This window comes from Chaetodon trifascialis, chromosome 3 (assembly GCF_039877785.1).
Source record: "Chaetodon trifascialis isolate fChaTrf1 chromosome 3, fChaTrf1.hap1, whole genome shotgun sequence".
Lineage (NCBI taxonomy): Eukaryota > Metazoa > Chordata > Actinopteri > Chaetodontiformes > Chaetodontidae > Chaetodon > Chaetodon trifascialis.
In genome coordinates this window covers 27478794-27505044 of record NC_092058.1, presented here as the reverse complement: position 1 = coordinate 27505044, position 26251 = coordinate 27478794, and the positions used below count along the sequence as shown (strand labels likewise).

General features: G+C 44.0%; 4 protein-coding genes across 5 annotated transcripts; 2 read left to right on the top strand and 2 right to left on the bottom strand.

Annotated features, from left to right (window-relative positions):
• Window positions 1-19: 19 nt before the first annotated feature.
• On the bottom strand, window positions 20-4391 carry nuf2 (UF2 component of NDC80 kinetochore complex). Its single transcript, XM_070993533.1, has 13 exons — window positions 4148-4391; window positions 3647-3721; window positions 3309-3385; window positions 3135-3196; window positions 2924-3021; window positions 2642-2715; window positions 2238-2331; window positions 2093-2155; window positions 1835-1972; window positions 1570-1710; window positions 1156-1331; window positions 868-1003; window positions 20-783 (listed from the first exon to the last, which is right to left on the bottom strand). The coding sequence occupies exons 1-13, from the start codon at window positions 4268-4270 to the stop codon at window positions 676-678; spliced, it is 1365 nt and encodes a 454-aa protein (XP_070849634.1). The 5' UTR covers window positions 4271-4391; the 3' UTR covers window positions 20-675.
• Window positions 4392-4855: 464 nt separating this feature from the next.
• On the top strand, window positions 4856-9480 carry ap5b1 (adaptor related protein complex 5 subunit beta 1). Its single transcript, XM_070993521.1, has 3 exons — window positions 4856-5158; window positions 5485-6279; window positions 7378-9480. The coding sequence occupies exons 1-3, from the start codon at window positions 5021-5023 to the stop codon at window positions 9295-9297; spliced, it is 2853 nt and encodes a 950-aa protein (XP_070849622.1). The 5' UTR covers window positions 4856-5020; the 3' UTR covers window positions 9298-9480.
• A 45-nt stretch (window positions 9481-9525) lies between these two features.
• c3h1orf50 (chromosome 3 C1orf50 homolog) lies at window positions 9526-12485 on the bottom strand. Its single transcript, XM_070993565.1, has 5 exons — window positions 11932-12485; window positions 11246-11361; window positions 11081-11167; window positions 10712-10843; window positions 9526-10086 (listed from the first exon to the last, which is right to left on the bottom strand). Exons 1-5 carry the CDS (start codon window positions 11978-11980, stop codon window positions 9901-9903), a joined length of 570 nt encoding a protein of 189 aa, XP_070849666.1. The 5' UTR covers window positions 11981-12485; the 3' UTR covers window positions 9526-9900.
• A 1287-nt stretch (window positions 12486-13772) lies between these two features.
• p3h1 (prolyl 3-hydroxylase 1) lies at window positions 13773-24459 on the top strand. Of its 2 annotated transcripts, none has more exons than XM_070958932.1 (15): window positions 13773-14226; window positions 15126-15278; window positions 15747-15936; window positions 16040-16171; window positions 17267-17406; window positions 18638-18727; window positions 18834-18886; window positions 18993-19120; window positions 19298-19425; window positions 19855-19947; window positions 20399-20549; window positions 22582-22699; window positions 22846-22921; window positions 23039-23179; window positions 23827-24459. In XM_070958932.1, the coding sequence occupies exons 1-15, from the start codon at window positions 13786-13788 to the stop codon at window positions 24319-24321; spliced, it is 2529 nt and encodes an 842-aa protein (XP_070815033.1). In that variant the 5' UTR covers window positions 13773-13785; the 3' UTR covers window positions 24322-24459. The 2 variants fall into 2 exon arrangements, with proteins under 2 accessions (XP_070815033.1, XP_070815032.1); XM_070958931.1 differs by having other exon boundaries at window positions 20399-20558.
• The last annotated feature ends 1792 nt before the right edge of the window (window positions 24460-26251 follow it).

The window sequence follows — 26251 nt, the reverse complement described above, 5'->3', positions numbered from 1 at the left end:
ATCCATGGCAACGTATTTCAAATGTGTACTCATTTCCTTTTTTAAAAAAATGAGACTACTTTATTACCCACAAAGATTTCTGTCTACAGAAGGAACCAATGGGCTTGAGGCTGAAAGCCACAGACAGAGCAGTGAAGTTTGAAAGCATGGAGAGACAGACAAAAACACATTGTTGGTCTTCTCATTGGATCTGTGGACAATAATAAAAACAGAATAACACCAGCCTTCTGCTTTAAGCAGTGCTACAGCCCCTTCAGCTGTCTTTAACAGGCTCTATGTTTTTTCATTGTATGAAACCAAACAGAAGTCTACAGTTTTATAGTGCTGTTTTATTGTCCTGCACAACTAAAGGTTACGGAGGATTTAGAAAGCCTGATCCCAGAACAAATGTACAAAACATGCTCTCTGGGACACACTAGTACAGCAGTGTTAACATGTGAACGACATATCTGCTCATTCTGAAGCCTGTGACCTCCACAGTGGACCGATCAGATTTTTAACTAATAACAAAGGACGGCAGCGTTTAGTTTCACTAATACACAACTTCTATTCATTTATTTTCATTTTAAATAGTGAAGTGAAAAGGCAACACAAGGTTAGTACAGTAAAAAACAAAAGCAGAACAGAGAAGTACAACCACACAGTAAACAATGATGAACATGTAAGCTGATTCACTTAAAAGTTTGGCGTCATCTTGGCGACATCACATTTCACGTCCATGATGTGCATCTCGACTCTCATGTGCAGCTCGTCCATCGACGTTGACAGGGTGTTGTACAGAGCCTGGACACAGTGAAGTGAAACATGTTAGTCTCAGTCAACAGCACACCAGGCCAGTGAGGCGGACGCTCCCTGTGCTGCTCGAACCTGAGCTTTCTCTTTCTCTTTGCTGCAGACGTCTCTCAGGCTCTGGATCTTGGCCTTCAGCTGCTTTGTCTCTCTGGAGATCTCTTGGATTTTGTCAGCCATGTCCTCACGCTTCTGTTGGATTTGGTTACACTGCCTGGAAAACAGTTCAAGTTCAGTTTTTAAACTTTTAGCTGATGGGACTGTCTAATTCTTTCTACTGAACAGATTCAAAAAATCCTTAATAGTGTAGAAGTGACCAGGAGTGAATCAGGTTGTGTATGCAGTGCATATTATGGCACGTATTACCCCAACACTTCTTGAACATGCTGCTCCTTCATCTCCTTCTTCTTCTGCCTGCGGATGCTCTGTTTGGACTGTTTGTCCAGCTTCATACCCAGAGCCCTCTTCAGCTGGCCTTCCTCCATGTGCAGGTTCTTCAGCTCCTTCTGCTTCTTCTCATACTGAGCCGTCAGCTCCTGGTTCTACACATCATCATCATCTTCATAAGCTTTAACTCTAGTAAATAAATTCAGTCATGTCTACGCTGAAGCCCAAATACTCTCAATGACAGCTCCCAATGACCCAGCTGACACAGAGTTGAGTCTACAGACATGTTACAGAATGGAGACTAATTTACTTCTGTTGAGATTGGATCTTCAAACACAGTGAGCAATAATAAGCCAAAAAACATAACGTTGGGCCCTGGTCTTGTGTCCATACCTCCTCATGCCGCTGATTGGTGTTGTTCATGCTGCTCTCCAGGTCCTGCAGCTGGTTGTACATCAGTTGGAGCTCAGCTTCAGTGTGGCTCACACTCTGCAACATGTTCTGCAGCTCCACCACACGCTCATCTGCTTCTTCCTGAAACCCATGCCGTCAAAAACTGATCACACAGCTGAATAACAAGCCCTGCTGACATATACGAGTTTAACCTCATTTCAAAACAGCAGCATTTGGAGGCAGGCCTGTTTGTTTTCCCACTCACTATGGAGTTCTTGATGTTCTTGACCTTCTCCCTCATCTTCTCCATCTGACTCTTCAGCTCCTCTGGAGACTCCACAATCTGAGACTTGAGTTTACTGATGTCTTCCTTCTGGTTGCTGATGTCCACCTTCAACTGGGCCTGACACATACATCCAAACAGCACACACATCTTTTCAATGAAAAGCTGTGACTTTTGGACCAAAGTGCCACATCATACTTTCAACAAAGACTTACAAAGATTTACACCACAGTCACGTACCAGTTTCTGAGTCTTCTCTGCAATGTAGGTTTTCAACTCTGCCACGCGGTCTTTTTTAGCACTCTGGAAGGAGATGCATCATTTCATTTGAGCATACACACACACAGTAACATGTTTTATGATTTTGACTTTCATCAACACCTACCACTTCCTGGGACACATGCGTGGTGTTGGTGTGCAGCTCAGAGAGCGCAGCTGCCAGCTCGTCGGCCTCAGCCTGCTGCTCTGGGGGGATGGTCCTGAACAAGGACGAGACACATTGACAAGTGTACTTTTATCTTTGAATCATTGTGAGGACATGCAGCTCATGTTCCGATTAAGTGTTCAGTCTATAAAATGTCAAAAAATAGTAAATAAATGTCCATTTAACAATCCCAGAGTGGTGTCTTCATTTACTTGTTTTGTCCAACAGTCCAAAACACAGAAATATTACATTCAAAATGAGATCAAATAACAAAAAAGCTGAACAAAATTAGATTGAAAAAGCTGGAAGCAGCAATATAACAAAGTGAACACAACAAAAACACACATATTTCATCAAAGACCTACGTCAGCATTTCAATCTTCTTCTCTGCCTCTGAAGTGCCTTTGGTGTAAGCCTGCAGCCGGTCCACGTCCGCCCTCTGACAACACAGAGAGGAGCTCTTACAATATCTGCAACTTCCAAACGTGTTAACAGAGAGCAGAACAGTTGTAACAGTCACCAAGAAGCTGGCCAGTAGTGTCCATTATATTTAGATATAATACAATAACATCAAGCAGCAGTTTTCTATTGTGCGACTGGCCACTGAGCAACTCCTCCCTTCACACCCGTGGATCAATCTAACATACGAATTTGGCCTGCTTCTCCAACGTCTTCACCATCCTCAGCTTCCTGAACTGCAGAAAGTTCATGATGGCACTTAGAACAGTCAGAGTCCTCTGTTTTTCTGGAAAGGAAGAGTGAGAGCAGCAACCAGGGTTATCTGTTCATCAGACATCAGATTTGCACATGTGATATGTTTAAGAAAAAAGGCAGGATAGAAAAAACACAAGTGCTTACTTGGAGCTAGAAGATCATTCAGTGAAAAATCATACACCAAGCAGAAAGGAAGAAACTGACGCCTGAAAAACATCACAGTGCTGTTTTTAAAATGTATGTACTGTAGATGGAATAGACAGACATCTTGGTGGTACATATTGTGTTACATCCAGGAGAGGAAGCAAGAAAACTCACATGCGGATGTAGACGCTCATGATAGAAGTTGCCCCCTCATGATACACTGGATACTGAATGTTCTCCAAAAGTGGAACCTGTAGGAAAACAAAAAAGAAAATCCAGCTCGTACATGAAGGAAAAATATCAAGTCAGGTTATAGAGGCCATCTGTGACATACCACCACACCATTGCCCTCATTAGGTGTTGAAAGTGACATTGTAATGCTAATTAAAAAGGAAAACACAAGACTGCTCCGTGTGAATTAAACCTATAGTGAATCAAGAGCTCCTACATGAACTGGTATACAGGCTTGATTGCTGACAGGTTAACGTTGACAGTCAAAACACAGTTCTTACCATGGAGTGACACTCGGGTCTGAAGCGATAGAGGAGATGCAACACTCGCGTGTAGAGCGTCTGAACTGTCTCCGGCTGTAAGACAGAACGATCGAGCGCTTCAGTAATCTTTACAGAAAAGACCACAGCATCCTACAGGTAGTGACCATTTTGAAATACAGTGTAAATGTAATCATGAACAATATTGTGATACTCTGATAAACTTGTGAGCAAGGTGAGCAACGCAACGCTAAATCCGCGTATTTTTGACTGGAATTTGGCACAGCTGGTTTTAGGACTATGTCTGGCATAAATTGCTCCGCTCGGTCCCTCGCACCATTGGTTATAACGTTAATTCAGCTATGAAGTCCATTATGTACTGATACTATTGCTAATTTCTGACAGAACATCCAACCGTACTCACCCTGTCGCTGTCATAACGACACAACATGATATGTACAAATATTTCATTTCTGTCAGTAGACATTAGTAACTCTGAACGGACGTTAGCAGTTAGCTTACCTTTGGAGCAGGAGTCAGATCACCCTTGGTTAAGTGTTTTGCCTCTTGACCAGTGAGAACTTCTGTTCGGTAAAAGTTTACTATCGCGTCCGCAGTAAAGACGGGGAAGGTGTTATCAGACATCGTTACAATTCCAAAGGCAATTAAAAACAGACAAAACACAGATATACTATTTCAACTTTTACGACGATACAAAATTGGCGCCCTAAAGCGACTTCCTTGTTGTTTTCCCGATGGCGCATCTGATTGGTCATGTTGATCTTCTTCTGCTGCGAGAGAGACATGATACATTGCTTACCCACGCCCTCTAAAGTACTAACTGCGTAAAGCTCTTGATTTTTTGTACTGTTTGGACGTAATTTACATTTCTTTTATGGGAGTGTAGTAAAGGATGTTTTACCTCTATAAAACAACTGGCTCCAGTAAGAAAGAGTATTTTTAACTTTAACAACATTTTCGAAAATTAAGTTCTAAAAAAATGTTGGACAATGTACTCACATTTTTTTCGACTTTTTCTAGTTGCCCTACAGGTCATATTTAATTATTTATGTGCTCCAGACTGTTATTTCATCACATCGTTCAGCATGTGAGTCCAAGCGAGATGGATTTTGAAGGAAGGTTTGACGTAAGAATATGTTGGAAACAAGGCGATTTTCTTGTTCCACACTCCGAAGCAGCAGGGGGCGCTACCGTGACACTGCAAGCGTTACATGTGCACGTGACATAACACGGAACTCCATGGTAAACGATGCTGGATGTCTGTGAGGAGAGCCTGACTGCATGTAAAGTCAAAGTTTAGTGCGTGGAATGACTTTGGATGGAGTTTCTTAGCTGACAGTTTGCACGTCGCCAAGGTTTGGGATTTGAGCGATAATGGCGGTTAACTGGGCCGAGAGGATCTCTGCTTTCTCCCGCAGTCCTTCTCGCTTCCTCTCCGGGACAACATCTGAGGCTTTTCTGGCAGAACTGCTTCGTGAGCTCCGAGATGACAGAGCCAGTTATAATGTCAAGGTAACTCCCAAAATATAAACTGAAGACATAGATGGTGAAAGTCTGTGTCAATACTTGCCGACCTACAAATACACCCGGTACGAAATACTGTGTCTGGTATTAATCATTCAAATTGAATTCAAATAACGGTAACTTTACTTGTTGAATCTTTTATTCCTGAGCCATCCTGCCATCACTTAATTGCCAGCTTTTTAAATGGAGTTTGGCATGAGTTCTTGGTATTATCTTTGGTGTCTTCCATTTCCCAGATGTGTGTTTAACCCTAACTAGTGTTCCTGCTTTCTTGCATTGTCAACACTGATGGGTCCATTTTTCTTTCCTTTCAGGTCCTCCTGCTGTCCCCATTATGTGAGCACCCGACTCTGCTGTGTCCCTCGGACTCAGTGGGTGAGGAGACGGCCCTGGAGCTCATGTCAGTGTTCGTCCAGTGTCCTCCCAAGTCTGTCCAGTTTCGTTGTCACCTCCTCCTGGCCCTCACCTCTGTGCTGGTCTGCACTGACTGCATGAGCAGCCGTTCCCGTGCAGCTCAAGACTTCGTGGAGCTGCTCCTTCAGATAGTCGAGGACACCGGTGACCTCCAGGGTGAAGGTGCTCTTCGCTCTTTACGGGCCACGGCTTGTGACTGCCTGCGGGAGCTGGAGGCTTGCTCTCCAGGCCTTCTCGCCCAGCGTCTTGAGCTCTTAGCTGTGCTCAGGCAGCGAGAAGCCTCCCGGCTCCACCAGGCCTACACAGGACTTCATATTCTGGTATTAAGAAATGCTGTGTATCGGCTCAGCCAGGAAACTGGAGCTTCTGGTGAGCATCTTAAGGCTCTTCTGGGAGGAAACACATCAGTTGCCTGGGAAGCAGAGCAGGACTCAGGCCCGATGAATAGCAAAGACTCAGCCATGATGTCTTCTCTCATCCTGGGACCCATGGGTACAGTGCCGGCCCTGCACACTGGGCCTGATTGTAAGGAGTTGCGTTCAGTCCTGTCCTCCCTCCTGGAGGAGTCCTACCTACTCACTCCTCTGTGTCAGGCTGCACTGCTCCATAGACTGACAGAGGTGGTTGCCATGGTGCCTGGGGTCCCTCCAGCCATATTCAGAGCCCAGCTGCTGCGACTGCTGGGCACAAGCGAGGTTTGTTTGTTTGTTTGGAAAGAGTGTGTCGTGTTTTACTCACCAGTTTCTTTCTTCAGGACCATTGTTTCACTCCAGTAAAAAAAAACAAAACAAAACATTGGGTGAAAATTTGGCCCTGTAAGCAAAAAAATGATTCATATTGTCTGCTAAAATGGTGGAAATAAGGAAATATTCGCCCGCAGCATTATGTCATCCATAAGATTTTAGTCCTGCTTACCTGGGACATCCTTAGCTCCCAGTGTAAACACTCAAACCACAATCTGATGCCATGCTGTGCATGGGGAAATACACACAGCAGCAAGGCACAGAGCAGTTCGAAGTTCGAAGCTCCTCATTTGATGGCTCACTGTGTCTGCTCCTTACTCTTCAGGTCCTCCCTGCAATATTTCTAAGTGATCTCCTGATGCACAGTGCAGATGCACAGTGCAGAACATGACTTTTGTCTTGTTTTTGTTGTTTTCAGTGATGAGTAGCAGGTGGGGCTAACTTTGGTGGCTTCTTCAAAAGAAAAGCCACCGTGTGGTTCACCAGTTGGACACATTTGATGTGAAGCAGATCAGCAGCAACACAGCGCTGATACAGCTGTAGCCTGTAGCAGGGAGGGTTGTTCCCATGTGATAAGGTTCTGCATGGTAACAAGGAATGCATGTGTGCTGCATTTCCTGTAAGTCTCTTGAGTGTGTGAATAGAATTTGATTGCTATGGGGAATAGGCAGACTAAAAATAAAGACTACTACGTTGAGAGGTAATTACAGACGGTAAATACATGTCAAATATTATAACTTCAGTATTTAGGGATAAATATACATGTACTTATTTGCTTTCTCAATGAGAGTTAGATTAATACCACTCATGTCTGTATGCAGCTTCACACTTACCATCAGTCTTCTCAGCTCACTCATGGAAAGAATGAGAATAAGCATGTCTCCCAAAATCCCAAACTATTGCTTCAAAGCCTCTATGTGTAAGATTCAGCTCATTGACCAAAGCAGTTTTCATTGGATGATCTAATTTTTCCTTTGATTTAATTATCCAGTAGGAAGTCTACACACTGCAGCGTTTCATGACTCAGTGTATCTCTGCCCCCCCCTTCAGGTTTGCCTCCTTCACACCACTCTGCTGATGAAGTGTGCATTCACTGACAGCCTCTTCAGCGCCGAAGATGAAGCTTTCATCCTGAAGCGGCTGGTCGTGCTCTCCCAGCACCCACTGCTGAGCACACCCGAGAAGCTTTTCTACATGGACTGTATCCTGCACTTTCCAGAGAATCGGCCAATCAGCTGTGGCGACGGTGACGAGACCCTCCCCGTGCTGCTGACTCCGCGGCTGGCCTCGGTTCTAGTGCCCACTGTGTTCAACGACAGCGCCACCATTCTGGCCCGCCTGAACCTGCTGTCTCTGGTCTACCTGGAAGAGGGAGAGGAGGGGGAGGCAGAGGAGGGCGGGGGGCTGGCCTACCTCTACGAACACCTCATCTCACTGCTACTCATTGTGGAAAATGGAGGCAGCCGGGAGATTGTGGTAACCTTCTTCAGGGCTGCCTTCCTCTTCCTTTTCTACTTCTGCCACGTGGAGCGCTACTCCGACAGCCTGATGGAGAAGCTGTGTAAGCTCTACCTCCACCACACTTACATGGCTCCACACCTCATCAACCTGGCCGACCAGACCCAGGACAAGCTCACGGAGTCGAGTTGGGCTGTGGCGCTCCTGAAGGCCCTCCAGGGAGTTATCACCAAGGCCCCGCTCGGCCAGCTCACCTTACAAGACCTCAGCTGGCACCTCAAGACCCTGGCTCGAGTGGCGGAGGAAGGAGAAATCCCCCAGCACGGCACCCTCAGCTTCCTGTCCAGCGTCATCACTCCGTCTTCCTCCTCTCTGTGCGTGAGCGGCAACTGGCGTCTGGGGAACAGTCTGCTGGGAGTTTGCCGCCGCCTCCTCGTGCACCCCAGCCTGGACTCGTTGCTCATTCCTCTGGCTGATATCCTGCAGCATCTCACCTGCCACTACGGAGACACAGACATCCAGGACCACGCCCGCCTCTACTACACCCTCCTCACCACGCTGTCCAGGGAGAAGCTGGCCGGAGTGTTGGCGCAGGGTTTGAGCGAGGGAGGGCGTCAGGTCAAGAAGCGATCGCTGTCCAGCATCATGGCTGAGGGTGAGGGACTCACGAGTGTGCTAACCATTCACCGGACAGAGAAAGCAATATTCAGGCTGATTGAAGCCCATTCACATGAGGAAACCGATTTAAAGCGGAATGAGACGGAGAGCAGCCCAGCAGAGGCGGCCGCAGCACTGGAGGCCTACAGAGCTCAGTTCCATGACCCCAGCTTTGCCTCAGAAATCACCTTAAACTACCAGCTGGCTCATTTTGAAGCTGATGACTCCCGCTTTGATCAGCTCTTCAGCATCCGCCTCCACTTCAACCTCACAGACGACCACTACAAAGAACTCAGCGACATCAGTGTCCCGTGTCTGTTCAGAGAGAGGCCGCCGCCCAAGGTAAAGCTGAAACTGAAGCCCAGACGGCCTTACCCGACCACCCTCCACGCCAGCGCCATCTTCACCACCCAGGATGGGCTCTCCTGGCTCACCGTCCTTCCAGACATCCACGTGACTTTCCAGCAGGTCTTCATGTCTCCGCCTGTTCCCCCAGCCTGGGGACGAGGTGGCAAACTGAGCTTGTTCGAGGGTTTATGGGATGAAATCAGCTCTGAGAGCAGAGAGGACCCAGAAGACTGCGCTACCAGCCTGTTCTGCTGCCAGCTGAAGGAGGCAGCTCTGATCGCCTTGGTGGAGAAACACTTCCTCCCCTACCTTACATCAGAGCTGTCTGATGAGGAAGAGTTCAAAGTGCTTTTCTTCCTCCTGCCACAGTCTCACATGCTGCTGAAGATCAGGCAGGAGGAAGACACGGTGCACTTCAACATCGCCACAGATAACTGGCAGCTTCTGCCTCACATGAGTTCTTATCTGCTAACAGTCACGTCCTCTCAGGAGGACACTCACAGCTGACTCTGATACATCGTACTGCCTTTTTTTAATTTCAAACAAAAGCTGATTTTTAACTAAATCTCTGAATTACGCCAGCACTTTAATAACTCCACTTGTACTTAAAATGAAATAGCTTTGGCCAGTTGATTTAAAATAAAGTTATTACACTTTAATTCTCTTGACCTGAAATTAAACAAATGTGTGAAATTAAATATTTTGGTATTTATTTTACCAAATACAACCAAAACAATTCACAACACAACAGAAAAGCGGTTTGATAAAGGCTAATGAGTAAACATTTTTACGTTTTATTTGATAAAAAGTCCATGCACAGGCCTGCCAGAGCCTGATTTGACATTTTTCAGGTTTAGAAAAGCGTTGCAGCTGTATGAGCCAACATCAGCAGTTGATGTGTGTACAAACAGAAAGTGACTGATGCATTATGCACTTCAGTCAGTGCATAAAAGTCACCAAGACACTGTGTGACGGATGCTCTGATAACAGATTCCAATCCATGTATGGATTTTAGTCAATTCAAACTGATGTCCATTAAGACTAATGTTAGCATCCGCCCAGTGTCCTTTTAAAAGTCCAGTCCTTTATTGAGTCCATTTCAGCAGTCCTCTAATCAGAGAGGCCCTTGAAATTGGGTCCTGTGAAAGGTGGTAAGGCGGTCTGCTGGCTGAGAAGTTTGTCCATGATGGCGATCTCTGAGTCCCTCTTCTCCACCTCGTCCATGGGGGTCCAGGACATGTCGTGTTGAAGCTTGAATGCACCGACAAAAGAGTGAGGGCAGCTTGGACCCCATTCCTTCAGAGGACAGGACAAAAAGTATGCTATGGTGAGATGGCAAAACAATCGATGATGATGATGAAATAAAAAAAACTCACACAGACATCTATATATTATTTTTTAATTGAATAGTTCTGAACCAAATGTGTAGTTATTACCTTATAGTTTTCTTAGAAAAGATTTAAAGGTGTTTCTCTGGAATACATCTAAAAATCACCTTACTGCAGGAAATCTGTGAATCAGCTATTGTCTGGTATGTTACAGTACAAATACAAATGACAACTTATTCATTCCCCGACAGTTTATGAAGCTCAAACTTCCCTGACATTCCCTGACCACTAGAAACCCTGACAGTGCCTGCAAAACCGGTCAAATCCAACCCACACTGCCTCTGTTTTGGTCGCCGGCTCACTATCAGCTCTCTTCTGGGTTACATGAACTTTGAACACCAAACACTTCCAGCTCTCAATATTACACAGGAATGCTTGCAGGTGTTGGGTTAGGCATTCACGTGTTAATATCTGTGCGGGACTCTCCCTGAGGGGATGTTAAGTAACAGGTACTGTGCTGAAATTTTGTAACACTTTGAGTGACGTAACACTAAAGGCAACAGTCTATCAGTGTCTGTCAGTCTAATGCTGACCTTAGGAGAGATGATGGAGAAGTACTTCTGTCCAGATGGCCGCTGGTAGAGGTAATACATGTTGCCTGGTTTTTTCACAATGTTACAGGCAGCATGGTGAAGGTCAGCGTCTCTTTTAGCCTCCTCTAAAACCTAGACAGAGAAGAAAAGTATGTGTACTGGACAGAAAGCATGTCTTCTTTTTTGTTATGTAACAAAAAAATCCACTGAATGGTTTCAACTTGCACACTTTAGGCATCCTGGAAAGATCAGCTAAAAATAATGACAGTAGATTCTAAAAGACAAGAGTAGCTGCAGCGTTTTAAATCACGAGCATATTTGTAATAACAGCCCACTCAGTGTGTACTGCTGTGTCTGTGGGTCTCTCACCTTTCTCGCCTGCTCCTGGAGGTACCTGATCTGGTCAGCAATGACTGTCAGTCTGTTGCAAGCATTGGCTTTAATGAAATCGTCTCCCTAAAAACAAAGTAAAAATACTTTCAGGGCTGTGTATGACCTGACAGTTCAAAAGGAAAATAAGAAAGTAGTCCACACCTTCTGTACTTGTGATGCCAGGGCCACCAGGTCCATGGGGTCCCCCGCTCTGGTGGTCTGGTAGGCACTGACCAGTTCCAGCCCGCTAGGGGCGCTGCTGCTCTCAACCAGAGTCACTGCACAGATCACATACGTAGTTATATCACAAACACACTTGTAGATGAGTGTCACTGCTAATGCTACTACAACCACTGAATCGCTGCCAGTGCTGAAACTATCACCATCACTGTTACTGCACCATCACAGCTGCACCCAAGTTATGATTTTTACCTTGTTATATACTGTTTAACACTTATACAGTATTTCAGAGACCAGGTAGAATACAACTAGACAATCAATTATATCCGTATGTAGAGCAGGAATTACTCAGGTAAATTGTATTCTACTGTTCATTTAATACGAACTACAGATTTAGTGTTGGATAACAAAGTATAGCTGTAGGGTTAACGGTTGGAATTTCCCCTTGTGGGACTAATAAAGGTATATTGAATTGAATAGTCGTTCAGCCACCACTGCTTGAAAATTCAAGTTGCCACTAATGTGACACACTTAGTTTATCGTGCGCTGGGCTAAATGAAGCTAAGTTAATATATCCATTCTGACACTGAGTGTGTTTTGAAGGATAAATAGTTTCGAGAGTGCTCAGGACGGTGCAAAGATATGGCATAAGGTATAGTTTTTGTTACCTGTGGTGGTTTTGTTGGGCTGATTGGGAAGGCTGACCGTCCTGTCCATGTTCTTTCTTTCTTTTAACTACAAACTCCTCTCTCGAGTAATTTGGTCAAATATAATATGTCCTGTTTTGGACTGAGCAGACTAGAAGCGACAATCAGGCACTGCACCGTAACCTCTCGGTCCACCTTACAGTTTTGTAACCAGCTAATGTTTGACCAAACATACCGGAGCTCCACTGGGTCCTGACCTTATTGCTCATTTTGCTTATTATGGTAGTCCAACTTGGTGCCTAGATGAAATACTTTAATATAAAATAAAACCTTTATCTGAGCTTGTTTAGTTTTACAAATGTAATAATAAGCATATCGTTTTCATCACAAATGACATTAAAAATCAATATTTCTATTGTTTATTTTATATTGATCTATATATAACATAATAGATTTCTTCTCAGGCACATTTAAAACAGCCCATCCTCTCGCAGAGCTTCTAAACACGCGGAGACATGTCTGTAGAGACACCAAAAAGCAGAAGACGTGATATCGCTACATAAAACTGCAGCTGTGCTATTTTTTTTTCTCATAAACAGCCTTACATCCTGCACAAAGCTACAGAGATGTAGGATATAAGCTGTCTATGGACGCACCAAAGACTTACAGTAGTCGTGTTCTTGGAGTTTGTGCAGTTTCTTTATATGTTTCCCCCATGATCCATTGCTCGCGCACTCAGATACGTTTTATTTCCATCAAACGTCACGTTTGTTTAAGTACTTGCTTGTTTGTTAGTTTACTGGTGTATAGCAAAATGAAACAGCTCTCTGTTGTGTCTGGCATTTCATGTTTTGAATCTTATTCAAAGCAGTGTGTTGACACCTACAGTAAACGGCCAGAGGATGGCGTTCTTACCCTTGTAGATAACGTTAACAGTTACGCTAAGATCCTGAGTAACTATCATAACACACACACACATTGTCACTGTGTCACGCATGTTACTCCTACATAACAAGAAAACCACTTTTAACCACCTATCAAACATTTCGCCCTGTCTGTCAAAGTGAGACCGTATCACAGCTGGAAGGACATATTTACTGTCTGTCCTCCTACACTTACATTTGTCTAACTTTTCTTGCTGCATTACTATTATGTTATTGTAACGTTAATGTTATTATGACAATGAGTTTTCTTATTCGCTTTTAAATAAATAAGATCCAATACATCAATGTCCAACAAGGAGAAATTGACGGTGACTCTTCTGTGATCCAGTGAAGTTTGCTCAGTATTAGACTGACATTCTGACGTCACTGAATGGTCAACAGCTGTGAAAAGGACTTGACAAATGTTTTTCCTTTTTGCGTGAGAAAAATGAAGTGTCAAGATTATAGTTGTGCACCAAAATTCTTGAAAACTTTATTATAACAAGATATGCTTTCTTGTTTCTTTTTCCAATAAATCGGGCTTATTTGATATGTATATAACATGGGAATTCATTATTGTGATGTGCTCTTACATTTTCTCTGGGTATCAATCCCTGCTGGTCTTGGAGGAGGTGATGATAATTGTTGATAACAATGAGGAGGATGTGATCTGTGGTTAATGTGACTTTATGGGATTGACCCGTAGGCTGATATCATTATACAGTATTTTACACTAAAGTCAACCCTAACTTTCCCTCCATCACATTAAAAGGCCGTGCAGTTCTATACGACATCACTGTAATGATGTCTCCATGTGTTGGTGATGAGGGGGCAGAGGGGGTGTTACCGGGGGGGCTCACTGTTCAAACCACACCTCCAGACAGCAAACTGTCGGAGAAAGTTCCAGCAGCTCCTCTCACCGGCTGCCCCGCTGCAGAGGCGAACGCTCAGCATGATGGAGCCCCGCTATGCGCTCATGTTTTTCTGCCTTGTTCGGCTGTGCTCCTCGGACAGTGATCAGGGCGGCCACTTCGTCCTGGAGCCCTATGATTTCCTCTTCGACACGGCGGTGGAAGCCTACTACAAAGGGGACTGGCTGTCGGTTATCCTGAACATGGAGAAGGCGCTCCGGAACAAAGCGACGGTCCGCACTGTGAAGGCTCAGTGCCGGCTGAGCTGCGCCAACCAGACCGCTCTCGGCGTTCCCATCCCGGGGTCCGGATCTGTGGAGGACCTGGCCTTCTTCCAGAAAATCCTGAAACGGGCCGACTGCGTGAACTCCTGCGAAACGGAGAAGCTGGGAACACCAACTATGCATCAAGTGTCTGAAGAGGTGCAGCTGGAGTTCACCAAGAGGACCCCGTATAATTACTTACAAGTGGCGTATTTTAAGGTATACAGTAAGTAAAGTAGGCTCGAAGCTACAAGTGTGAAGCTGCTGACTGCGATCAGAGGCTAATTACTTCATACTGATCCTGCATAACCCGAGCAGAGCGAAAAGCCGAAATCCATTTCATGTGCAATCTCATTCAATCTTAACCCTAGGGCTGATGTGGAGGTAGAAACTGTAAATGCCCCAACCCCCCAACAGCAGGGCTGCCATGCCACGTCTTAAGGTGGAGTCCGCCTCTGTGCAGTCTGACGTTAGCGCGTCGACTTTTGGGATCATGCTGTTTAAAGGCCTCAACTGCTGCTTTCAAATGCTCCTCATAAAGACAAACTGTGCGAAGACAAACTGGTCAACGATGCTTGGTTGGCTCACTGGAGTTCTAACTGTGTGATGTGCATTCTTACAACGCTGAACAGTTTTCATATCCACTCTTTTATCGGATTGCTGTGTTAGATACCATTACTGTCAGACAGAACTTTAAAGCAGCAACATCATTAAAACAACATATTACCTTAAGTGACAGAGTTGTTGATCAGCTATGACTCAACCATGAAGCTGCTCAGATTTCCGACTTTAAATACTTTACTTTAAAAACTTTAATAGTCCTCCTGTTCACGAGGACAGTTTGCTGGTCGCTGATCTGTAAATGCCACCTCAGTTTGTTTTAATTGTAGGCCACTGCAATGAGAGGGTTGCTGTGAATTCCAGGAGGAAACAGGTGGTCACAGCTGGTGCAGGTGACAGTTAGAGGTCAATAAAAACCTACAGATTACTCTATGTAGCTTTAACATCAGTTAAAAGAAGCATCTTTCAGCTCCTCGTTTTGGTTTTTTTCCAGGTGATTCATTGATTCACACACCCTCAGCCAGAGAGGCTGAGCTCAACCCTGTGTGTTTTTTCAGATCAATAAGCTGGACAAGGCAGTGGCAGCTGCCAACACATTCTTCCTGGCCAACCCGGATCACATGGAGATGAGACAGAACCTGGAGTACTACAGGATGATGGCAGGAGTGCAGGAAGAGGACTTCAAAGATTTGGAGGCCAGGACACATATGGTGAGAGCAGAGTCCTTCTCTGATGACTTTTTGTCCTCTTAGTCTCAAGGTCAGTCTTCAGAGGGGCTGATCATCTCTAATGATTACTTATTTTGCTCACATGTCTGTCATTTTTGCCTGTGGTTGCTGCCACTGGCCAACTTGAAAGTTTTGAAATAGCTTTACAAATCCTTTGGTATGCTGGATGATGGCTGGAATGAGAAGTGTGAACTGTGCTGGGAAGCAAATGCAAATGTCTCTAAAGGCAACAAGAAAAGTTGTTTCAAGAACCTTGTTATTAGTGCTGCTGGAGTCAATAACATGTCAGATAGAGGGATTTGAACTGGAAACGTTTTAAAAGCATGCCCTTGGCTGGCCTGACAAACTTGATTGTGACTGTTACTGAGAAAAAGACACTTTTCTGTGTGAAAGCACCAGTAACATCCAGCATCCCCTCTTCACCTCACTGGCTGCCCGCTCTCTCCTCAGGCCGAGTTCCTGCTGGGGAAGAGGTACTACAGCGATGACTCTTTCGGCCTGGCGGCTGACCACTTCGAGGTGGCCGTAGACGAGTACTTCACTGCCGATAAGGAGTGCAGAGCGCTGTGCGAGGGATCCTACAACTACGACGGATACAACTACATGGAGTACAGTGCTGACCTATTCCAGACCATGACAGGTGAGGCGGTGCGTCCTCGGGGTTTCTGTGCAGAAAACATTGGCGTGAAAGTTGACGATTTGTTGACCACTTCCCTTTGTGTGAATGTGTTTATGTGTGTCAGACCACTACATGCAGGTACTGAACTGTAAGCAGCACTGCGCAGTCGAGCTGGCCTCAACTCCCAGCGGAGATAAGCCCTTGGAGGACTTCCTCCCCTCGCATTTCAACTACCTGCAGTTCTCCTACTACAACAGTGAGTCTCACAGCTTGTTCTTTTCAGCCTGTGCTGAGGAGTGTCCATGCACTTTAACCAATGTCCTTGACTGTAATGGAAGTGGAATTACACCCTAGATCTACTGAGATTTACAGCATCACTGATCATGCAGATGGTCAGGTATATTAGCTGAATATTAGAAGGCAGATTTTGGCCTTTTCTGAAAAACAAGATGTAATGAAAGTTCCTCCCTGTAGAGTTTCCACCACGCTGAGAACAAATGGAACCTTTTTCCTTATTACACTGACTAATAATGACAAAGTATGGCCACACTCAATGACAAGAAGTCACTTTATTTACAGAGGACAAAATCTTTCTGGCTGTTCAGCCACCAGGAGCCATGAAGAAACACTTACAATGGTCAGGAAAATCCAAATTTTTATAAACCACATCCACATTTTGATGAGTTCCGTCATAATCCTCATTTTAGTGTTGGTTCTGTTTGTATTATCACATTCTGTGATGTTTAGATACAGCCTTAGATACAGATATTAAAAAGAGTAATCAAAACTGAAGCAACAGAGGCAGACAGAGATATATTGATGCGCAGACCCATGTATGGATCAAGCGTCTTTGATAGCATTTTATTGTATCCAAATCTCTTAAAGTAACTGAAGTTTGAAATAACTAAACTCAAAGATCTGACATCACCTTTTGCTGACTGAAAAGGCAGAAACAGCTCCAGCTGATCTAATCTGTCACCGTTGATGTTTTAAAATGGTGAAACTGACAGGCAGCTACCTGCTTTACTAAGAAGTAAGTCCAACGCAGGATAAAAGGTTCAATAAGGGGTTTGTTAGTGTCGAAGTTTTGCTACTCTGGATATATCGCCAATCAAACCCTAGGTAGGCTTTAAGAAACACTTCCTCCTACACTTCCCATAATGCAACTCTAGCACATCTCTTGCAAGAACAACCTGAGAGGTGTTTTATTTTTTTTGACTTGACAAAGTCGTGTAGTTCTCCTGATGAATGAGCAAACTGAGCTTCATGTGTAAAACCAGAGTGGCTCTTTAACAACCAAGTAAAGTGCATACCAGCTGTTCACTGTCCTGCTTCTGCTCCCTCTCTCCAGGTGAGAAGTACGAGCAGGCCATAGAGTGTGCTAAGACCTTCCTGCTGTTCCACCCTGATGATGAGGTGATGAACCAGAACCTGGCTTATTATTCTGCCGTGCTGGGTGAAGACAAGGCACAGACCATATCAGCCAGACAGGTACCGTCGGTCTAACCCACATTATATTTAGAGGAGGCTTTCATCCAAAGCACCTTTTGAGTGCAGTTATTTTTACCTCAGTGTTATCTTAATCCAGAACTATCGGCAGTAAATCAGCCTGCACAACATGTGGTTGGAGAAAAATAGCCTCCATTAGCACTCAGATGTACTCACAGGCACAAAAGAGACATTAAAAAAGCATTGATGCTAATCTAAAGCACATAAACGTTTGTTGCTGCCTCAGGCTCTAAATGTCTGTATTATCCAGTATTTATAGTGGCTTAATAGGGTTGTTGATCAATACTAATGACTAAGTGATTATATCTATGGCTGCTGAGATTTCTGGCTTTCACAACTGAACTCTCCTTCCACCCTGTGCTCAGTTTTGGAATAAAAACACTCTGAGGGTGTGTGTGTGTGTGTGTGTGTGTGTGTGTGTGTGTGTGTGTGTGTGTGTGTGTGTGTGTGTGTGTGTGTGTGTGTGTGTGTGTGTGTGTGTGTGTGTGTGTGTGTGTACTGGAACTGGAAATGCAAAGTCACTTGCTTTCTTATTAATTCACCAGTCCAACGTGAAAATACATTTTGCATATATAACCTCATTTTTTACACTGTGTCTAATTCCCTCTCTAGGGAGTAGTTTAGGTATTTTTCAGTCAGCATTTTGACATGTCACAGTAGGAAAAGCAGAGGTGTAACTGATAAAATGAATGATGGCTGAATTCCATTTAGCTGCTTCAGTTTCAGGGTCCTGCTGTATTGTGTACGTTGGCTCATCAAGTCATTGTTAATGTTACTTGTAACACATGCTTTGTACTTTGCATACTTACAGAGGGAAATGATGCATGCATTTACTACAAGTTAGTGTTCCTTAGACAGGGTACAGCACCAAAAATTAAACCAATCAGAGGGTAGGACAGTCTGTGTGAAGCCTGGGAGACAAAGGCCAGGGAAAAAAGTCCACACAGTCAAGCACCTATTCATCTTTGTCCTGTTCTGGACAGAAAGGCAAGGGGGAACACTTGTAAACAAGGGAACCGCTTTGTGTTGTTCACCAGTCGAGGCTTTTCACAACCAGAGATGACTCGATGCCCCTTTGAAGTCACTGTTTGCTGTACTTCAGCATTTAACTGAAGCTGTTATCTCATGGCTTGGTATCTTATGGATGTAGCTATTTTATAGACTGTGGTTTTCAGCGGATGCCATCAAGGTTTAACTGACTTTTGACCTGCAGGTGGTGAAACTGTACATTCAGCAGTCCATACTGGAAAAAGAGCTGCTCTACTTCGGATATGAGGCCTTTGGAATCACCTTCGTGGATCCAGTGAGTGAAGAAATCATTGGCTGTGCAGCACATTTTGTGTATTTGATGCAGTGGGTTCATGCGGGGTGATATCTGACCTGTGCCTTCGCTGTCATTCGGTCCTCAGGACACATGGACGCCTGAAGATGTCATGCCTAAGAAACTGAGAGACAAGCAGAAGTAGGATTGAAGACATCACCTCACACACATTTGTGCATTGCAAGAATAAATCTACTTTAAAAGTGATGTTACAGCTTTTGTCAATCCACTCATCTGTGTGTCTCAGAGCCAACAGAGAGACTGCAGCGAGGATCACGGAGGAAATAGGAAACCTAATGAAGGAGATTGAGACTCTGGTTGAGGAGAAGAAGAAAGATTCTTCAGATATGGCCAAGATCATATCACCGCAGGATGGTAAATATTTCAGCTGGATCACAGTTGAAAAAGATGTTAATAAGATGGTGGTGCAGTTGTTCTAAAGAGCCTCATGATTTCTTCCCCATGTAAACAAAACTCCAACATAAAACTACAGTATTTACCTGAGAAAGTCAAAGTCTGACTCTCCTCGATCCTGTGACCTTTCTCCTCTAGATGTCACTCTGTTGCATGATGACGTCAAGGTGACCATGACGTCCCAGCAGCTGAATGGCACACAGCGGGTGCTGCTGGATGGAGTGATCAGTGCTGACGAGTGCAGGGAGCTGCAGCAGCTCTCCAATGTGAGTTATCTAAAGAATGAAGTCACTCACAGCTGACTGAGATAACTTTGTTGCCGTGAAAACAGAAGTTGTCAGGAACTTTTGGTGGTGCCACAGAATGGGCCTGATAATATACATTAGGCATACCAACGTTATAGGGTGATTATATGTCAGTGTTGGGTTGACTGCTTGTTGGATGCAATGGACATTTATGCAAGTGCAAGTTTCAAATGACAAACAGTGTCAGCAGTGCTATAGGTGTGTTTAGAGGTTGGCCTTAATGTGCAATTTGGAAATGAGAAGGTATTAAATGCGCCTTTATTTTGTAATTTATTTTCATGTATTTTCTTTTCGTGTCACCTGATGCCTGTCTGTGTCTCATGTCTGTGTGTTCTCATTGTGTGTGTCAGCCCATCATGTCTCAGAGTTGATGTTGTACATATTTCCCAGGCAGCTGCTCTGAAAGGTGATGGCTACAGGGGGCCTTCCCCCCACTCCACCAGTGAGACGTTCCAGGGAGTCACTGTCCTGAAGGCTGTGAAGGTCTGTAGTCCCCCTCCCTAAAGTATAAATCACAACTTAAAGGCTTGCCAGGATGTGTAGACTCAAACAAATGTAATCCCCCTCAATCAGCTCATATGGAGGTGTGTGGCAGTGTATGAATCTGCAGACACCCTCTGCTGGTATTTTCTTATTTTCTTCTTATTGTGCTGTGGTCAGGATGTTTCCAGGCTGCAGGCTTTAGGCAGTGGGTGTGTAGCCCTCAGCCAATAACAGCACACAGCTGAGGTCAGCACCATTCCTGCAGAGTATACCAGTAAAGTATTTGGCCAAACTGTGATGCTCTCATTACAAAACAGCCACTCAGACAGATTTTCTACATACTAACTTTAATTAATCAGAACTTTTCTTGAAAACAGTGCTATTTAAAGACTTTGGCCTACATTGGTTTCATCCTAGCTGCTATTAATATTGATATTTCCTCCTGCTGTAGCTGGGACAGGAGGGGAAGGTTCCACTGAAGAGTGCTAGTCTGTTCTTGAACCTCAGCGAGAAGGTGAGGAAGATACTGGAGTCATACTTCCACCTGGACACTCCGCTCTACTTCTCCTACTCCCACCTGGTCTGTCGCTCTGCCATCGACGGTAAGTCAGGTAAGGTCGATTTGTTGCTCTTGTGTCTGTGAAAGAGACTCATCTTTTTTATGGGTTCCCTCACAAAATGATCGATCACATCTTTTAGGTCCATCAACAGAATAAGTTCAGTCTTAGAGAGTATGAAAAAGGCTGAAGCCTCCAATTCAGGAAGTAGTTTCTCTTAAGTCAAATTGAAAGATTTTCTTCCTTATTTTGAGTTCTTTAAAATAATTTATATGTAAACAGCAAAAAACAACATGAACACCAAAATTTCCCTCTGCCAATGAATCCCATGTCCCCAAGCAAATTAAAATAAATTAAAAAAAGAAGAAGTATACACTGTGCATAACCAGTTCACAACAGAGTGCAAACATTTTCTCTAAGTAATAATCTCAATTTTACTCAGCACAGCATGATATGAGCCTCCTGGATGATTTACTTTACCAGTTATTCATTGTTCAGCTTTGTTTTAGAGAAATCACGGTATTGTCTGGCAAATAGATCCAAATATTACAACCTCCATGAACCTCAGTGACCTTTGCTGTGGAGGCTCGTAGAGGTCACAGCATTGTAACATGTATGCTTTTCCATTGGCACGTTTGGCTGTGCTGAACTGTGCCCACATTGATCTCTGTTTCCACCACCAGTTTAAATACAATAAGTTGTGAAAGAGTCACACCTGCGATGGAGCATCGCCGGAGTCGGGTCAAAGCACACCTGACTGCCTCCAAGCAGGTTTTAGCAATGTCAGATGGGCTTCGTCATCATTCAGGGATGACACAGTAACGTGTTCTAATAGCCTCAGCTGCTATTGGTAGACATAGCAGATGCTTCATCACTATCAACTGCATGTCAAGAATGTAAAGAGAAAAAAGAATGGCAAGCACTGAACAGCCTGAAAATCAGTGACGATAAGTAGCTGACCTCCAACAACTGGTGCACAGTACAGCATGGAACAGCGCTAAAGAGGGCTCTGCTTTCACACGTTATCGAGTCAAAATGAGCGCCTCATCAGTCGACGGCAAACTTCAAGCAGGTTGCCCTGTTGTAATGGAGATGCTAATCCCTGCAGCACTGGGCTGATACACCAAGTCATACTGTGATAAGCCAAGCCAGCACATGTGTATGGAAAGAGCTAAGACAGTAAAGCAGGTGTGACACATTGGCCCAGAGAGGACATGTCGACTGTTTTTGCCTCACTGCAAACCACGTCACATGACGCGCACGGTTCATGTGACAATTACGCTTTCTTTTTTATTGTTTTCTCTTTTACATGACCTCATAAAAGATGTGTTTATCAGCGTGTATTTTGACTGAAACAAAGACAGACCAGCTTTGGAGCCCAACAGCTGCTCATGCTGCCTGATACAGCCTCCTCCTCTTTGTGAAGATTAGTTGGTTGTGAAAAAACTGGTCAAAATGATGGACTTGGTGATGATTACAGAAGTTTGACCCTTTCCAGTTAAAGTTGTTAAAGTTGCTGTAATTGGCTTTTTGGCCACTAGAAGGCAGCACAACAACATTGACATATTATCACCAGTTTCCTTTTTACTCACCTTGCACATACTGAGCATAAGCATTAGCAATGTTTTTATTAGTGTAATACATGGCAGTATCAGATACTGTTGTTTTAGGTCGGTTTTGGTCTCCACCAGCTCATGAGATCAATATCTAGCTCTTCAGCTGCTAAATGTAGCTATGCTCACCAGTTAGTGTAGCTAACTGTGTTTGCTGTTCGTGCTTGGCGGGTAGTGTGCACTGGGTTTATCAGAGCTCAGAGCCTGAACACAGCTGCTTAAATAGGTGTGCCAAGCTGAAAGGAACTGAAGCGCTGGATGATAATTCTCTGTGGGTTTGTCACAACACCCAGTAATTAGTTTAAGTAATTTGTAATCCATAGTTAATACAGAGTAGTGCAGCTTTAAGCAGTCAACCATGTCAGTTACCATGGATCTGGATGCAGTGCTCCTGCCAGGTGATCTGAGTTGTGCATTCACAGCCTGAAGTGTTGGAACTTGTCTGTGCACTGCTGTTTATTCAGAGAAGCAGGAGGACCGGGAGGACTTGAGTCATCCTGTTCATGTGGACAACTGCCTGCTGGTCTCTGAGATGAACGAGTGTATAAAGGAGCCTCCTGCATACACACACAGAGACTACAGGTGAGCACGCGCACACACACACACACACACACACACACACACACACACACACACACACACACACACACACACTAAAGAGTCTATCCGTCAACCAGACGACCCTGATGACGAGCGCCCACATAACATCCTAATGTGTCCCCCCGCAGCGCCATCCTTTATCTGAACAATGACTTTGAAGGAGGAGACTTCATCTTCACTAAGCTGGATGCTAAAACAGTCACGGTAACTCTGCTTTTCTTTCTGTAGTCTCTTTTCAACATGTGTGGTACATCTAGAGAAAAACAAAAGCCAAGCCTTGCTGTTAAATGTTACATGTTGTATGTTATCGCACTTCTCCAGGCTGAGGTGCGCCCACAGTGTGGCCGTGTGGTCGGGTTCGGAGCGGGGAAGGAAAACCCCCACGGCGTCAGAGCTGTCACCAAAGGTCAGAGGTGTGCTGTGGCGCTGTGGTTCACCCTGGATCCTGCTCACGAGGAAAAGGTGTGGACAAACCTTTCAGATTCATTCAAACATGGAATCTCACTGGAGAGTGAAAGGAAGTGAAAGTAATGTGACCGTATTGACTTCACATCATTCTTTTCATCATTGATAAACAAATAGAATTTAATAAGGCGTACCCTAATTGAATCCTTCATATCATAATGAAACAATTTTCACACATTAGAAGTGACAGTAGTAATGCCAAATTTATTGCAGATAACTTTCTGTCGCACTAAAGAAATCGTTTGATTCCTTTTTTTTTTTTAAAACAACAATTCTTGTCAGAGAAGGCTTAAATTAATTATAAATCTGGGCTGAAAATAAAGACTTCCCCTTGATCTGCCAAAAAATCTGATTATCCTCTGCTCACCAAAAAAATATAACTGCAGCTGTCTACATTAAAAATCTAATATGTGACACAGTGGGGCACTGCAAAGACCTTAAAGAGTAAATGTAAAGTAAAGGCAGGTGGAGATAATGAATTGTGTTTTGGCTACCAACAGAAATTTGAAGGAAACCTGCCATTGTTAGTTCTGCATATGTGCTTTTCTGAAAATCCGGTATGATTTGAGTTTTTATCTTCCTCTGGTCTTGACATTCTTCTTCTTAATTGGCACATTTAGCGTTCTGCTTTTTCTGTCCTATAGGAGCGAATCCAAGCTCAGGATATGCTGAAGATGTTCTCTACCCCTGTGAATGAAGAGTTCATCAAAAAAGAGGTGACTGACACCTCTGAGACCCAACCAACAACATCAGAGCCTCCTGCACAGACTGAGCAGGTGAAAGCAGACAGTAAACAAGACGATAAAGCAGCAGAACAGAAGCCGGCAGACACGCAGGCCGACCGACCGGCTGACTCGCCTAAGGACAAAGCAAAGGTGAAACCAGCCAGCAAAACAACAACAGCCACTAAAGCCAAAGCTGCTCCTAAAGCAAAGGCCAAAGCTGGAGACCAAGCAAAGGCCAAGACGACAAACAAAGTCAAACCTGTGGCTAAAAAAGATGGAAAACAGGTCGACAAAAAGGATGCAAAACCAGCTGCAAAAAAGACAGTAAAAGCTGCCACCAAGAAGGACTCCAAAAAAGCTAAAGCTGACTCCACGTCAGTGTCAGACTCTCAGAACGGCAAGGACGAGCTGTGATCAGACAGCTCCTGGGACTGTGTGCTGGCTCTTTTTCTACTATTTTCTACAAGGTCTTCTGTGGGTGGCTGAATGAAAAAGAAGTCAAAGGTTGAATTGGTAAAACATTATTTGTCTTTTAATGACTTGGTTATGGTGGACGATGGGATTATGTTAAAAAAGTCAGCCATGCCTGAAGAATACCAAGGGACTGCTGTTCCACTGCAGGCCTCACTGAAATCATTACTTGAGTACTTGTGAACTGACAGTCTGCCTGAATCACTGTAAGCATATTTGTTTGGCATCCAAAGTGTCTTTAGAGTTGGTACATATTCTCATCCGAGTTTTCAACCTGAACTTTCTGCAGTTATTTTATTTTATTTGTGATGTCATGTTGTGGAACCAAACAGAGGTGGGTTAAAGAGAGAGGGGGGTGGTATAAGACCTTTTCTGCAGAGAAAAGCTCAAATCAACTGTGTCAATCAATGAAATAAAAGTAATGTTTCTAAATTATGCTGAGAGTCCATTTCAGAAATAATGCAGTACTCAGAGTCAGCACTGGGTGTCAGGATGGAAGCACTGATCAGTGCTCATGTCACACTCACTGCTCATGTAACAAACCATAACAAATTCACTTTTGAGAGAAATCCTCAGGTAGTGAACTTCAAGATCCTGTGAAATGTGTCTGCTCTCCTGCTGTGATTTGATTTCAGCCTGAATAATTCAAAGCTCAAGTGCTCATTGTTCTACTGACTTCCTTGAAGCTCAGCACATAACACTGTCACATTATAAATCCCAGAGCCGACTTGGGAAAGCTAACGTGTCTAAATTTGTATGCGTAAGCTTTTGCTCTTCACAAAAGATATATTACCAGTTCTCTCAATCATTACGTGTTCTCCGCAGAGCTGCAGCTGACAGAAGGCACACCATTAATGATGCATGTCCACTGATGGAAAGTAACAAAGTGCAAAGTCCACATACACTTTACTTCAGTATTTCATGCCACTTTATACTTCACTACATTCCAGAGGGAAATATTCAATATTTTGCTACATTTTTTTGACAGCTTTAGTTACTAAGACTACACACAAATGATGAAATCAGTTTCTAGAATAATGATGCTTTGTTCTCAATTAAATCATCCAATATTCATGAAGAAGTTAAAATGAGCTCTACCATCACCAGATACATTCAAAAGCTGCTTACACAATGCATCAATAATAAAAATGATCAAATCATGTGATATATAAAATAGAGGCCATTCTGCACAATGCACATTTTTAGTCTTGATATTTCAAGAACATTTTGCTGATAATACTTTGAATTTAGACTCATACTTGACTCAATGACTTAGCTGAATTTAGATTTCACATAATTCTTAGTTTATGACAACACTGAAAAGTTTTTAAGATGCTGCTTGATTTCCCTGTAGAGCGCAAACATCTGTTAATTCGCACAGTAAGTTTATTTGTAAAGCAAAATGCCCAAAAGGCTTTAATTAAAAGACAAAAGCAACAGACACAGAGTACAGACATGAAAGGAGTCAAAATTAAATTGAATACAACTAAGCCAAGCATGTCTCCGCAGGTCAGTTCAGACCTGCTCTTTAAAGGTGTCCAGAGTGTCCACAGATCCTCAGTCCAAAGTGGAATGACTTTCCTTTAGTGTGAAGCCTGAGGCAAGGTCCGACCAACAAACCCTGATCAGAGGACCTCGCAGACCTGCTGGTACACAGGACTGCAGAAGCTCCCTGAGCAGGCAAAGTCAGAGTGGCTGCAAGGATCTTGAATGGGATTGAATTTAATGGGGACCCGGTGTGAGGACATCACAGTGCCACATGATGTCTTTTAGGAACTGGTCAAAAGCTTTGCAGTAGCATTCCAGACGACTTACGTGGTCATCCAGTGAGCTGAAGATTCAAGTGATCATTCTTTGTAGGTGTCATTGCTAT

Bases quoted from the DNA above. Each gene is read 5' to 3' on its own strand.
- p3h1 (XM_070958931.1), top strand. From the start codon at position 13,786: ATGATGGAGCCCCGCTATGCGCTCATGTTTTTCTGCCTTGTTCGGCTG. The intron at 15,279-15,746 runs GTGAGAGCAGAG...CTCTCTCCTCAG, and splicing joins TGGAGGCCAGGACACATATG to GCCGAGTTCCTGCTGGGGAA. The intron at 19,948-20,398 runs GTCTGTAGTCCC...CTCCTGCTGTAG, and splicing joins CTGTCCTGAAGGCTGTGAAG to CTGGGACAGGAGGGGAAGGT.
- c3h1orf50 (XM_070993565.1), bottom strand. From the start codon at position 11,980: ATGGACAGGACGGTCAGCCTTCCCAATCAGCCCAACAAAACCACCACA. The intron at 11,168-11,245 runs GTGTGGACTACT...CTTTGTTTTTAG, and splicing joins TGGCATCACAAGTACAGAAG to GGAGACGATTTCATTAAAGC. The intron at 10,844-11,080 runs GTGAGAGACCCA...TTCTCTGTCTAG, and splicing joins TCCAGGAGCAGGCGAGAAAG to GTTTTAGAGGAGGCTAAAAG.
- nuf2 (XM_070993533.1), bottom strand. From the start codon at position 4,270: ATGTCTGATAACACCTTCCCCGTCTTTACTGCGGACGCGATAGTAAAC. The intron at 3,722-4,147 runs GTAAGCTAACTG...TCTGTCTTACAG, and splicing joins ATCTGACTCCTGCTCCAAAG to CCGGAGACAGTTCAGACGCT. The intron at 1,332-1,569 runs GTATGGACACAA...GATGATGTGTAG, and splicing joins CCAATCAGCGGCATGAGGAG to AACCAGGAGCTGACGGCTCA.
- ap5b1 (XM_070993521.1), top strand. From the start codon at position 5,021: ATGGCGGTTAACTGGGCCGAGAGGATCTCTGCTTTCTCCCGCAGTCCT. The intron at 5,159-5,484 runs GTAACTCCCAAA...CTTTCCTTTCAG, and splicing joins GAGCCAGTTATAATGTCAAG to GTCCTCCTGCTGTCCCCATT. The intron at 6,280-7,377 runs GTTTGTTTGTTT...CCCCCCCTTCAG, and splicing joins GACTGCTGGGCACAAGCGAG to GTTTGCCTCCTTCACACCAC.